General features: G+C 31.4%; 1 protein-coding gene across 3 annotated transcripts; it reads right to left on the reverse strand.

Annotated features, from left to right (window-relative positions):
• Nucleotides 1-3433: 3433 nt before the first annotated feature.
• On the reverse strand, nucleotides 3434-6035 carry LOC118042557 (GDSL esterase/lipase APG). 3 transcript variants are annotated; one of them, XM_035050260.2, is made up of 5 exons: nucleotides 5638-6035; nucleotides 5397-5527; nucleotides 5072-5281; nucleotides 4566-4821; nucleotides 3434-4474 (listed from the first exon to the last, which is right to left on the reverse strand). In XM_035050260.2, the coding sequence occupies exons 1-5, from the start codon at nucleotides 5885-5887 to the stop codon at nucleotides 4278-4280; spliced, it is 1044 nt and encodes a 347-aa protein (XP_034906151.1). In that variant the 5' UTR covers nucleotides 5888-6035; the 3' UTR covers nucleotides 3434-4277. The 3 variants fall into 3 exon arrangements, with proteins under 3 accessions (XP_034906151.1, XP_073268251.1, XP_034906150.1); XM_073412150.1 differs by having other exon boundaries at nucleotides 3444-4474; nucleotides 4588-4821; nucleotides 5072-5305; nucleotides 5638-6034; XM_035050259.2 differs by having other exon boundaries at nucleotides 3457-4474; nucleotides 5072-5305; nucleotides 5638-6031.
• Between the last annotated feature and the right edge of the window lie 7957 nt (nucleotides 6036-13992).

The following is a 13992-nucleotide window of genomic DNA, read 5'->3' on the forward strand; positions in this document are numbered from 1 at the left end:
AATTACATCGTTTTAAGGCTTAGCATTAACAATTACAGCAGCACTTGGAATCTATCTTGTACTATATTGGTTTGGACCATTACTTAGTGTGTTTCTCATATCTAGAGTTATATAACTCCAAATATGTCAAGACCAGTTCTTTTTGAAAGCTAACATCAATACCTAGAACTTTTATAACACACCAGCTCCAAATTACATCATATTAAAGCTCAAAATTAACAATTACAGTAACACCTAAGATCTATCCAATACTCTGTCGGTTTGGACCTTTACTTAGTGTTTTTCTAATATCTAGACTTATACAACTCCAAATAAGTCAAGACTAGTTCCATTTGCTACAACTTTTATAAAGACACGAACTTCAAATTATATCGTTTCTAATTTTTAATTTCAACTAGAAGTTGACTAGTAAGATTGTCAAAATTTTGGTTACATGAGAGATAAATTTGACAAGCACAATAAGTGTTTTCATGCATCACAACATCCATTATCCATGCTTCATATTTAAAGAATCTCTCATTTCTTATATGTTTTCAAGAACCCTATAATCATAACATTGAGGGGTTTTCCAATTATCCTTTACTAACTATGAAATTAAAGAGGAAAACTAAAGAATAACACTTTTATCAATAATTCCAAGTTCACATTGAAGAGTTGTTACCAATTTCTTCTTCAATTGTTCTTCCTCTTCATCGCCTATACTTTCACCTTAAGTTCTTCTCCTCCAACCAAGTTTTCTAATTTCAGCCTAAATTTGTTTCTCTTATCATAAACCTATTTGCAAGCTTCATTCTCATACTTTGAAAGGATTTCTCAAATGATTTTTAAAGAGAGGCAAGAGAGAAGCCTCTTATTATCTTTTTAGTTATTGTCCAGTGTAAACAATATCAGCTACCGTAGTTACATTAGGTTTTTTGGGTCAATTACTATTATATCCAAACTTATCCCTTCTAATTTGGTTCATTGCACTGACTCAACACTGTGGCTTTATTTCAAGACCTTCCTAAACTTTGATTGACCTCACATTTTAATATAAGGTAAAACAGTATGTCTTAATACTCCAAGTAAAATTTCAACCTGATCCAAAGTCGGATTGGGAGATACGTTTTGTATTGTAAAATTAAACTGTCGGATATTTCATGTGAAAATCCAAATTTTGCATACTATATAATGTACTTAAATTATTTTGGGTCTTAAACTAATTCCTTGGATATTTCTAATCATAATCATCATAAAATGTTTCTTAGAGTTGTTTACCACCTTTAGTCCCGATAGCATGATTATACGCGAGAATTATACTAAAATTCAACGCTTCTCATATAAAGGGTCATACGTTGATTTATTTGACATTTCCTTATATTTTACACATAATATCACCCAATTGAAAAAATTTCTCCTTCAAATTGTTATTTTTACCTAGTTAGGGAGTTTTTGTGATTTATCGTTACTTAATATTTCACATAATATTTTATTACTTTATTTTCTCATAATTTTAAATCAATCTCCCGAAAATGTTCATCCCACTTCATAACATTTTTTTCTCTAATTTATTATTTTTCAAATAATAGTTACTCTATTTAACCCAGATTTATTTATTTATTACTAGGAATTTACATCAGCAGTGTTGGAGGCGAGTGGTACATGCGCTGCCGTTATTTTAGCAACACTTTTGACCAATTTTAAGTTAATTCTTGGACACGCTAAACACCTCGAAAGGTCGATCTATAAAATCAAATCATTTTTGGATAATTGCTACAACATTGTGAAGTTTGAGTCAAATTGTTTATTATTGTGTATATTTTTGGACTGTTTAGATATTATTTGATTTGAATTCATGTGTTGTTTTTTGTTTGATAATTTGCGTTGAATTATGAGTTTGTTTTTTTGGATTATGATTGATTTTTGAACATTAAATGTTGGTTCATGATTTATGCTTGGGTATATGTTGATTTATTTGAATTAACATGAAGTTTGAATGAAGTTTGTGAAATTAATAAGATTTGTATGGATATTTGACGTTATTTGGATTTTAATTAATGAACTACAATTTTTTTTGAATTGATATCGTGGTTAAAATACCTTGATAAACATATTTTATTTGCGTCTTGCGAAATACATCCTTTGTCAATTTTTAATAATTTTTAAATGTTTAAAAGACAATTTTGCAATCAATTTTGATTTCCCTACCTTTTTACCCCTCATATATTTAATATTTGGAATTGTGACCTATACGCAAGGTGGTTTTTTGATATTAAACAAATCGGTTCCCTTCAATAAAAAATAACAGCAAAAAATCTTTCTTTTTTAAAATATAATTTTTATTGCGTACTGTCAAGTCTCTCAAAAAATAAAAAATCATATCTTGTTTTAAAAAATAAAATACATGGTGTGTTTTAGTAATTTTATACAAAATTAAAAAAATATATATTTGCATGCATTTTGAATTTAGTCACTAATTTATTAAAGTCAGGAGAACTTGGCTTACATTTCAAAAATATAAAAAAAATATTTTGTTCTTTTTAATATGTGGTATTACGAACTTATATGTAAGATATATTCCCGATATTAAATTAAAAATATCAAAAATATTATTTTATTTTCTATTAGTATCTAAGATTATGAACTTATACGTTAGATGTATTTTCAATATTAAATAAAAAAGATAGTTTTTATTTTTTTATTTTTATATTGGCATTTGAACAATTAGGTTTTTGAATTCAATAACATAAGAACCTCCTTACTGAGGAGGATTTTTTTTCAACCATAAAAAAATCAATAGTTAGAAAACACAATATTTTTTTAGTTTATATCAGATAGATAAATAATGTAGCTTACCTTAGGTAAAATGTAGTGGGCGTGCTAATATATTTTATTTACACAATCAGTCCCTTTCCTAGACTCTAAGACCAATTAAGGTTTTTATAGACCAAAATATTAAGTTGCAACTCTCATTCTCTCTTTTTTACTGATAAAGGACAAAAATTTAATGTTCTTTCCTCCCATACCATTCCCGACTATCCTAATCTAGGAGGATAATCGTTGCAATGCCACACACGTGTAGCAATAATAACCAATTTTATCCTTAAATTAACTTGAGTCAATTGTCAACTCGACTTGTGGCCCTAGCCTTGCTCTAAGTCAACTTCCTAGTCAAGTTTTAAAGCTGTGATAATAATAATTTTTATTTTCATATTGATACCAATCAACTTGAATTAACTCTAGTGAAGAATTGAACAAGTTTGTCCTATCTGTTTTAGTAAGGAAAATGTTTATCACTAGACACAACATGATGAAAAAATAATTTTTATATTATTCAAAATACATCAAACAACTTTTCACAAAAACATTATCCTCTCTAGTCCATCATTTTCCAATTTTCCAATATACAGAAGAACACCTTGGTGGGGATTGTGTGGCCTTGAATGCAATTATAGCATTGCAATTTAGAAGTTTTGGATGTCCAGTTCTTTTACCTACTTTTTCTTATTATTATTATTATTTAATCTGTCTTTTGCTACACAAGCACTATCTCTAGAGGACTTGAAAGAAAGACAAGCAGATACTTTCCAGACCTATGCCCAGAATGTTCGTCTGGTTTGCGCCTTGTTATTTTTTTCTCTTCAAATGTAGCTTAAATAGTCTTTGCAGAAACTTCTGCTCAGACTGAACCCTTTTGTGTGAGACTTGGAATTCTCAATAATCGATAGGTGAACTTTCTCTTCTCTCAGTAGCCTGAGCAAGATAGACAACAAATTCTGCTGGAATGGTCGACTCTGATACAGCTAACATTCTGATGATTCAGAGGTTGAACTGGTGGGGTTAGTGCCTTGTATTTGGAGCAGAAGTGGCTGAACATAATAACCATGTGAAAATATTTGTGATAACACAAAAATATGCATTACATTGCTGGTGGTATACATCAGATTTCTTCAGCAACATGAAAATTAAGACAAGCTTTTCAAGACAGCTGAGTTAAAAAAAAAAAATGCGAGAGGAAGTAGGAAGGAAAGCATGGTGGAACACATATTCTAACTGGTAAGGACAGGAAGCTCATTGAACTTGGATTTAGACTGCAATACTCTTCACAGACACACACACACACACACACACACACATATATATACTATTACAAGGATAATTCCAGAAACCTAAAGAGAATCACGACGTCGTCATTAATGTTTTACATAATATCTTCAAAAGTAATTCCAACAAGTCGTAAACAAAGGTAGTCACACACTCATCACACAATTCAGACAGGCAAGACTAGTCACGTATCCTCATCCAAGTAGTGAGACACCTTGAATAAGAATTGCATCAGCAATAACCTGATTAGCAGCCTGAGAAGGATGGACACTGTCCCAAAACACAAACTGAGTGGCATTGGGGCAAGTTCCTGGCAACCTTGGATTGCACAATACTGATATTTTCCCAGCAGTCCTCGTCTGGCAGCATCCTCTTCTTGCTTCGACAAAACCTACCAAACATTATAGGAAAAAAAAGAGGTCAGAATTCATCTTTATAGTCATAATTCAAATGACCCTAAGGGTTTAGAGAAAGGTTAGGACCATAAGTTAGAGGAGATTTAACCAGATCCTCCAATGGCTTGTAGATATCGAAGACAACTATCTTCAGACCTGGAAGTTGCTTTCGGAGATTATCTGCAGCTAAGTTGAGATTCTTATTAAATTGCCGTGCAAAAGTATTGACCCAGGAGACACAGTCATTTCCACGATATCCGAAAAAGTTTCGGGCTTCAGGAACGCAACCCAATGGCGGGAGTGACGTTACTCCAAGTTTCCTTGCCCCCGAACCATACAGGTCCTGCTTGTAAACAAGTCAAAATTCAGTGAAAACGAAGACTGGTTATAAATATGGCCCACCAAAGTGGGGTCCTTGGAAAGAGAGTCCGGAGAAAGTCTTGTCCTTCAGAAAAGTTTTCGTGAACAGAACGCCCTCAAGACTCTAACCTGAAATCTTCCAGATTGCGATTTCAAGTCCAAGATTTCTACCATTTCAACACCAATATTGGCCTTTAAAAGAAACCTAGAGACAATATTAAACAGTAAGATACCTTAGCGAAGCTTGAGAATGTAGTGACAAGGTATGAGGAATACTGATCGGGAGTGTAAACTTTGTTTACAGAAGGGTTGACATAGTAGTTCTGAAATAAATCAGCGGTGCCTGTACTCAAGATGTATAATGCGTCCTTGATGATTGATGCTGATTTTCTACCACCAGCCACCTTCATTAATTTAGTCTGGTACTCCTTGAAGTGCTTTAACTGCAGGGACAATGGAATTGCATTCTACAAAAAATAAATAAATAAAAAGTGATTTTGCATGTTTTTTTAGTTTTGTGAGGTTTAAAGTACAAACTATTTATAGTTGTTAGCTTACATTCAGAAAGGCAGTTTTATCGTCATACCCAGATGCTGCAGATGCAAAGTTGACCCCAATAAGAAGGTTTTTTCCTGATGCTTCTGGGCTGAGATATGGTGGTGCATAAGTCTTAAATCCTAAAGCTTTAGCTGCATAAAGAAAATGACGCAGATTTGTTAGAATATATTTCATATATAGACAATGGAACCTGAATACATAGGACAAGCCAATCTCTTGAATTTGCTGTTTTTGCACTTGCCGGTGAAGTCAATAGTTAACTTTCCATTGCAAAACCTCCCTGTCGGTTTATGATTGGCAAAATCTCTTCCATAAGGAGGGTAATTGGCCTTGAAAATTGTGGATAGATAGTTATTATTGCCAACATCCACCGATGAGTCACCAAATGATATGATGGCCGGAAAAAGAGTTTCTTGACCATAGCCACCACTGACCACTGCTAAAGCTAAAGCTGAAGCTAAAACAATGGCTTTTCTATAGAAACTATCCATCTAGCTGTAGCAACCGAGAGGATTTGTGCTTTATGAGGCGCTACAATGGAAATCCAAGAGACTCAATTAAACAAATCATTCAACAAAGATCTTATATAGATCTCTTCCAGTAAATTAATCTCCAGACATGGTGATCTATACTATTCGTCGAGTAATATATTATATTATTATTATAATTATAACACTATCTAAATGGTGTGGGGAATACTATTCCCCACACCTAAATAACTGTGGGTTACGTTGTAATCCACAGTGCTTTCTTTTTTCTTTTTTTTTTTTTTTTTTTTTTTTTTTTTTGCATTTTTTCTTTTTTTTTTTCAACTTTCCCTCATTTTTTTTTTCGTTTTTCTTCTCTCTTTTTTTTTTCAAAATTGCTTTCCTTTTTTTTTTTTTTCTAACTTTGCTTTTTTTTTTTTTCCATTTAATTTTCTTTTAAAATGTTTTCTTTATTGATTTTACTTTTTAAATATTGAACTGGTTAAAAATTCTGCTTTGTAATTTTTTTTCTTTAAAATATTGTGGATTGCTACGGTGTTTTTCCAATTAGTTTTTCTATTTTATTTTTTTATTTTTTCAAAATTATATTTGTTAAATTTTTTTATATTGAGCTGATTAATAATTTAGTTTTGTAATTTTTTTTTCTTTAAAACATTGTTGATTGCTACAGTGTTTCTCTGCATGGTTTTCTTTGTTTTTGTTTTTGTTTTCTCCAAAATTATCTTTTTTATTTTATTTTATTTTTTTAATATTGAGATGGTTAAAAATTACAGTTACAATATGTGAGGAAAACACTGTAACTTTTCTTGCAAATTACTATGGATTGCTATAGTGTTTTTTCTCATGTGGTTTTTTTCTGTTTTGTTATGTTTTTTTTTTTTCTAAAATTGTCTTTGTGAGTTTTATTTTTTAAATATTAAGCTGTTTGATAATTGCAATTACAAATAAATACAAATTTTTCCTCACAAAACACTATGGATTGATACAATTTTTCCTTACATGGTTTTTTTCCAGTTTCTTTTGTGTTTTTCTTTTTTGTAATATTTTTTTAAAATTATCTTCGTCGATTTTATTTTTTTTAATATCGAGTTGGTTAGAATTTAACTTTGTAATAAAGCTTAATCATGTGGGGAAAACACTGTAGCTTTTCTCATAAAACATTATTGAAAATTACTATTAAAAGTCATTATAAATAATGTTAAATCATGTGGGGAAGCACTGTAGCTTTCATTACAAAACATCGTGAATAGCTACAGTGTTTCCAACATGATTTTTTTTTCTTTTTTTTGTGTTTTCTTTTAATATTTTTTTTCTAAAATTATCTTTGTTGATTTAATATTTTTTTAATATTGAGCCGATTAAGAATTTAGCTTTATAATTTTTTTTCTTTAAAACACTATGAATTATTGCAGTGTTTTCCCATATGATTTTTTTTATTTTTTTCCAAAATTATCTTTGTTTATTTTTTAAAAAATATTAAGTTGGTTAAGAATAAAATATTATTTTATATTAAATAAAAAGTTTGGACCAACACAACAATTCATTTATGCACTAAAAATAAATAAATGTTAGGTGTACAAAATATTTTGTAGTGACCTACAAAATTATTTAGATATTTAATTCGGTAATTATATTAAACCCAATGATTTTATACATAAAAAATCAATATGATGCTACAGTGTTAATTTACAGTACAAATATTTTATTTCTATAACATGATTGAGAATGCAATAAATTTATATCTATAGTACATTTACAATGTTTTTTTTTTTTGACATATTTTAAAGTATAGAATATCGGACCGACCTGTTTATAGTAATTTTTACATATCTCTGTCATATGAGGTGTGATATTTTTTGCTGTTGATCCATGCTAATGTGGCTGTACATTTCAATAATTCTTTGGCTGTGCTTTTAGTTTGATCGGTTGGTGAGTGTCCGATCATTTTGTATTAAATGTACACCTACTTGTTATCTCCTAAGTTATTGTTTCTTGGAATTTGGTGAGCCTTTTTGGTTGGTGCCATGCCCTTTATAATTGTTAATGCACATCGATTTGCCCTGCCCTATCTCTTCTCCTTGGCATTTAATTCATTCTGACAAGCCAATGCTTTCTTTGCTTCTGTGTTTTTGTCTCTCAATTCGCTGGCTTTATATATATATATATATATATATATATATATGGTGTCACGCATGTTTTGAAAAGGTTATTAAAAAAATCTATTAGAAATGTTTAAAACAAATTGGATTAAAAAGGTGTTTAATGTGCCACGATATTAAACTACTAGAAGTGTGTATTAATGTTTAATGTCCTAAGTTAAGAGAATTGGATTAAAAAGATTCAAATATATTAATTTAGATTTTCATCTACTTTTCGAGCCATATATAAAGCAATAAGATAAGTTTGAATGCAGATCCAATTTGGTTAAAAACTAAAAACATGTACTTTTCTAATTATATATGGTATACCTATTAATTCATCCGAATAAGATATAACAATATATTTGAAATTAAGATTAAAATCTGCTAGTAAAATACAAAAAAAAAAATTATTATTTCCTTAAAAGTCATGGATTCCATTTATTACAAAGAGTTCTCAATGCTATTAGAAACTTATACGACAACCTTTGACTTACTTATTTTACAAGGATCTCATATGAAATAAGAAGAATTAACTGGTTAGAAATTAATTCTTATTTTACAAGGCATTAAACTTTTATTTAGCAAGGATTCTTCAACAATTATCTCTCTTGCATATTTTTCACTATCATATGAAGCAAAAGGTGAAAAATAATCTTAAGCTATTTTTTTTTTTTTACCTAATTATAATTAGTTTGAGCTTTATTTAAATTGAGTGTATGTCTGACCCATTAGTTTTAGGGTTTACATACGAGTATTCTTATGTAAGAATTTTATTCAGTTTTGACAATAATAACAAAGTTGTCGCATATTGTATGTGTGATTCCCATGCTTTAGTTCTTTATTGAACTCCTTAAACTTATCAAGGAATTGACCAGTCTTTATGGCGTTTTCTATACTTGTTTGCATCTCGATATAGGTGTATGATAGGGGTGGTCTTTTTTATAGTCATGGTTCTTCAAGACAAGGTTCCTACTAGGTCAAGCTCAAATTCAAACTTGATCTTAGCCTTTTTAGGAGGAATCATAATAGCACTTAAAATCTATATAATATTTGGAGTCTTATAGTCAAAATTAAGCTAGACTAGTTTCATTTGAAAACTAACATTCATATGCACAATTTTCATGAAGAAACCTATTTCAAATTCCATCATTTTCAAGTTATAATTTCTATTTGAAGTCAAGTGATAAATTTGTCCGGAATTTCGGCTTCATGAAGAACATAAATTTAACACGTAACTAGATGTTCTCATGCATCACATAATCATTCAAAGTAATCTTCTAACATGTCTTTCAACACAATCTAGATGTTATTATTAATGCAACATAACAACACTTTCTAAAATAACACAAATACCATATCAATCTAAAAGAATGCCACGTATTCATTCATCGATGGATTCTCTAGCTATAACCAGATTAGAATGACAGAAAAAGACAAAAGAAGACCACCTTTATAACGTCTTGGGGAACATTCTGCTATAAAATGATGCCATTTGTATTGAAGAATGTTGGGGCTAGGTCACCATGTTCCACAATATGATGCACCAAGAAGTAGAGGTCTATATGGGTGATATACTTGTAAAATCCAAAAAAAAAAAAAAAAGAGAAGAAGATCATGTAGAAGTATTGTGAAGACTGTTTAAGAGGTTACGAAAATAACACCTGAAACCGAACCCTGCAAAATGCTTACTTAGGGTAATTATGAGAAAACAGCTAAGTTTTATAGTAAATGGTCGAGGAATAGAAGTTGATCTAGATAAAGCCATCCAGGAAATGCTGGTACCTAAGACAGAGAGGGAATTAAGAAGTTTCTTTAGGCTTCTAAATTATATAGCTTAATTCATATCTCAGCTGATGGTGACATTTGAGTTGATTTTCCGCTTACTTAGGAAGAAAAATTGTGGAGTATAAGACAATGATTATCAGAAAGTCTTTGACAAGATAAAGAGGTACTTGCAAAACCCTCCATTACTAGTACCTCCTACACCAGAAAGGTCTCTAATCTTGTATTTGTCAATGACATAAATAACCATGGGTTGTTTACTAGGTCAACATTACAAGTCAAGAAAGAAAGAGCAAGTCATTTACTACTTTAGTAAAAAAATAAATGACCATGAATCTAGGTACACAACAATTGAAAGACTATGTTGTTTTTATGTGGAGCACAAAAAGACTCTGATAATATATGTTGTACTACACAACCTGGTTGATCTCGAAATTGAATCTACTGAAATATATTTGCAAAAGCCTTACCTGTCAAGTACAATAGCAAGGTGACAAATGTTATTGACAGAATACAACATTGTCTTTATGAAAAAGAAAGCTATAAAAGAAAGTGTGATTGCCGATGCAGATCATGCAGTGAAAGATTACGGGCCATTAAATTTTGACCTTCCTGATAAAGATATGTTGGCAATAGAGAATGACAGTAAGGAGAGTGATTGGTGTATCCTTTACTTTGATGTGGCTGTAAAAATATCAAGAAATAGGGCAAGAGCAATAATAATTTCCCCAGAAAAGCAGCAGTACCCTATTTTAGTAAGGCTAAAATTTGAATGTACCGATAACACGATTGAGTATGAAGCCTGCATCGTCAATCTAGAAGCTGTTTTAGAACTCGAAGTTAAGAATCTTAAAGTCTTTAAGGATTCCCTACTGATCATCTGCCAAGTAAAAGGAGTGTGGCAAGTCAAAGATGAGAAGTTGAAGCCATATCAAAACTATCTCCTGAAGTTAGCTAATGAATTTGAAGATATCAAATTCACTCACATAAGCAAAGATAAGAATAAACTTGCTAATGCTTTGGCAACCCTAGCTTCAATGACACAAGTTGTTATTAGGGGCAAGATCTAACCAATAGATATGAAAGTCAGAAACATCAAAGCTCACTACTGCATAATTGAAGAATCATTAGACGAGAAACCATAGTATAGTGACATCAAGAGGTTTCTTCAGCACCAAGAATACCCTTAAGTAGTTTCTAAGACAGATGAGAAAACTTTGAGGAGAATGGCCATGAACTTTTACTTGGATGGGAAAATCTTATATAAAATATCATTTGATGGCACTATGCTTAGATGTCTAAATGAGAACAAGATTGAGCAAGCCTTAAAAAAGGCCCACGAGGGGATCTGTGCGACCCATGCCAATAGCCATATGATGGTGAGATAAATACAAAGATTAGAGTATTTTTGGTTGACCATGGAGAGAGACTGTACACATTATGTCAGAAAGTTTCATAAATGTCAGATATGTGGTGATAAAATAAATACACCTCCAACATCGTTATTCAATATAACCTCACCTCGGCCTCTTTATATATGGGGTTGGGATGTCATAAGATCAATCAATCCTAAAGTGAGTAACATGTATATATTCATTATGGTGGCTATCGACTACTTCACTAAATGGGTAGAAGCCCATTCTTACACCTATGTAACACATAAAGTAGTCAACAGATTCATTAAGAAGGATTTGGTATGTTGTTATGGTTTACTTGCAAGATTGGTAACTAATAACGCTCATAATTTCAATGAAAAGTTGATTGTCAAACTCTACACCAAACGGAAGATTAAACATCTCAACTCTTCCCCTTACAGACTGAAAATGAACAAAACAGTTGAGGTAGTTAATAAGAATCTCAAGAAGATCATTTAAAAAATGGTGGTCAACTACAAAGATTGGTATGAGATGCTCTCATACATACTTCATGCATACCACACCACAATCAAAACTTCCACAAATACAACCTTGTATTATTTGGTATATGGGATAGAGGCAGTTATGTCCTTAGAAACAGAGATTCTATCACCACAAATCCTAAAAGATACAGAGTTAGATGAATCAAAATGGGTAATATTAAGATTTAAACAGTTAAACTTGATCGATGAAATAAGGCTAGAAGCCGTTTGCCACCACCGGTTATAAAATGGCAAAAGCATATAATAGGAAGATCAAACCAAGGGTGTTTAAGGAAAGAGATTTGGTGTTGAAAATGATCTTACTAGTGTTAAGAAAAGATTGGAGTAAATGGGTGCCAAACTATGAGGGACCATACATGGTGAGAAGTGCTTTTTCAAGAGGAGCCTTAATTCTGACCAAAATGGATGAAGATCTACCTAGACTTGTAAACTCTGATGCTGTAAAGAAATACTATTCCTGATGTGTCATTCCCATCAATAAATAAAATTGAAGTTTGACCAAGATTTCTTTAGTGTGTTTAATAAATCATCCGATTGGAATATGTTTTATGTGTTGTTTCCAATTGAGTAATAAAAAGAGTTTATATTATATTTATTTTTAATACCATTAGTGGACCTTCTAACCTTGACATATGTTTCTATTATTGTTTAATTCTTACATTAATCTCACTTTTTAAAGATCTCTTTAACTCTTTATTAAAATATATATATATATATATTATTTATAATTTATATAGTTGATCTTCTAATTGATTGACTCTGGTCTTGCCGGGTTATTTATTACTTTGACACTCCTAAACTTGAGATAAGACATCAACTCTTTGATTGTGTCAATTAGCTAAGTGGTAGTTATGCATTAACTCTTGAGTCAACAAGATAGAATCAAATATTTTTCTTCTCATAACATATGCAGCCTGAGCAAATCCAATAACCTCTAGAAAAATCTATTTCAATTTATTCACAATGACTTTAGATGTTCATTTATACATCACGTTACAACAACATGAGATAGGTATAAAGTCTCAACCTTTAGGACGAAGGCAATTTTTATAGCATTAACAGACCTAAGCAAAGTAGAGAAATAAAAAAAATACCTCATACTATTAGTAAAGTCTTCACCAATAATGTTCCAACTTCTCTTAAAAATTAAAGATGTATAAGCTAAGCTTTATCATCCGAGATGGAAAATAAAGATTCCTTGATGCCCTGATGAGTAATGCATGACTCCAAAAAGGAAACACTATCATGAGCAACAGTCATGAACAGCGCAGGCATTCCAGCAAATGTCAGCGAGCCCCTGGAATTCTTTATAGACGCTCAGGATACAATACAACTCTTAAATTTTATGTCTACATGCACTTTACTGAAATCGTAAAGCTTGAAGCCAACCAGTCCCGACACTTCAACATTTCCTTAAATGGAAAATACTGGTCAGGTCTTATTCCAAGTTAATTGTACACAACTACGGTGTTTATAGCCCACAGCCTTGACAGGAGGAAAACATACGTTTTCAATCTTTAAGTCCAGAGGTTAAACCTTGCCACCCCTTCTCAATGCAATTGAAGTTTATTCTGCAGTTGAACTCCCACAACCAGACACGCCAAGATGATGGTATGTATATTTTTATATGTGCATTTTCACTATTTGTCTTGTCCCTTGTTTTAGCATGCTTAATTTGGAATTTATGACTGTATTCATGTTGAACATAATAGTTAATGCAATTGCGTACTAAGTCAACCTATGGAATAAGAAGTAACTGGCATGGAGATCGAAGTGCTCCTCGAAATTATGTGTGGAAAAGTCTTAATTGTTCCTACAATGATCATACTGCTCCACCTAGAATCATATCCTTGTAAGTGTGTGGATTTTAGTAATCATAGACAATTTTTATTCCCTGTATCACTTACATTTATGAACTTTCCGCTAGGAATCTGTCGTCGAGTGGATTGATGGGGAGATTGCTCCTGATATTGGCAGCCCGAAATTGCTAGAATCTCTGTGAGTATTTTGATCGCATTCCAAACCATATGAATAATTAACATATTGGTACAAAAAGAAATTTTCTTATGGTTTCTATTACAATTTCAGAGACTTGTCAAACAATAATTTGACAGGACCAGTGCCTGATTTCTTGTCTCAATTGCAATCCTTGAAATAACTATGACTTTATGGCTATTAAAACTGATATGTAACTTTCATATTCACACCATATCAGAAGGATAATATTTTCCGTACTGCTTCAGAAACTTGACAGGAAACAAGCTCAC

This window comes from Populus alba, chromosome 1 (assembly GCF_005239225.2).
Source record: "Populus alba chromosome 1, ASM523922v2, whole genome shotgun sequence".
Lineage (NCBI taxonomy): Eukaryota > Viridiplantae > Streptophyta > Magnoliopsida > Malpighiales > Salicaceae > Populus > Populus alba.

Bases quoted from the DNA above. Each gene is read 5' to 3' on its own strand.
- LOC118042557 (XM_035050259.2), bottom strand. From the start codon at position 5,887: ATGGATAGTTTCTATAGAAAAGCCATTGTTTTAGCTTCAGCTTTAGCT. The intron at 5,306-5,396 runs GTAAGCTAACAA...TATTTTTTGTAG, and splicing joins ATAAAACTGCCTTTCTGAAT to AATGCAATTCCATTGTCCCT. The intron at 4,822-5,071 runs GTATCTTACTGT...GTTTACAAGCAG, and splicing joins CATTCTCAAGCTTCGCTAAG to GACCTGTATGGTTCGGGGGC.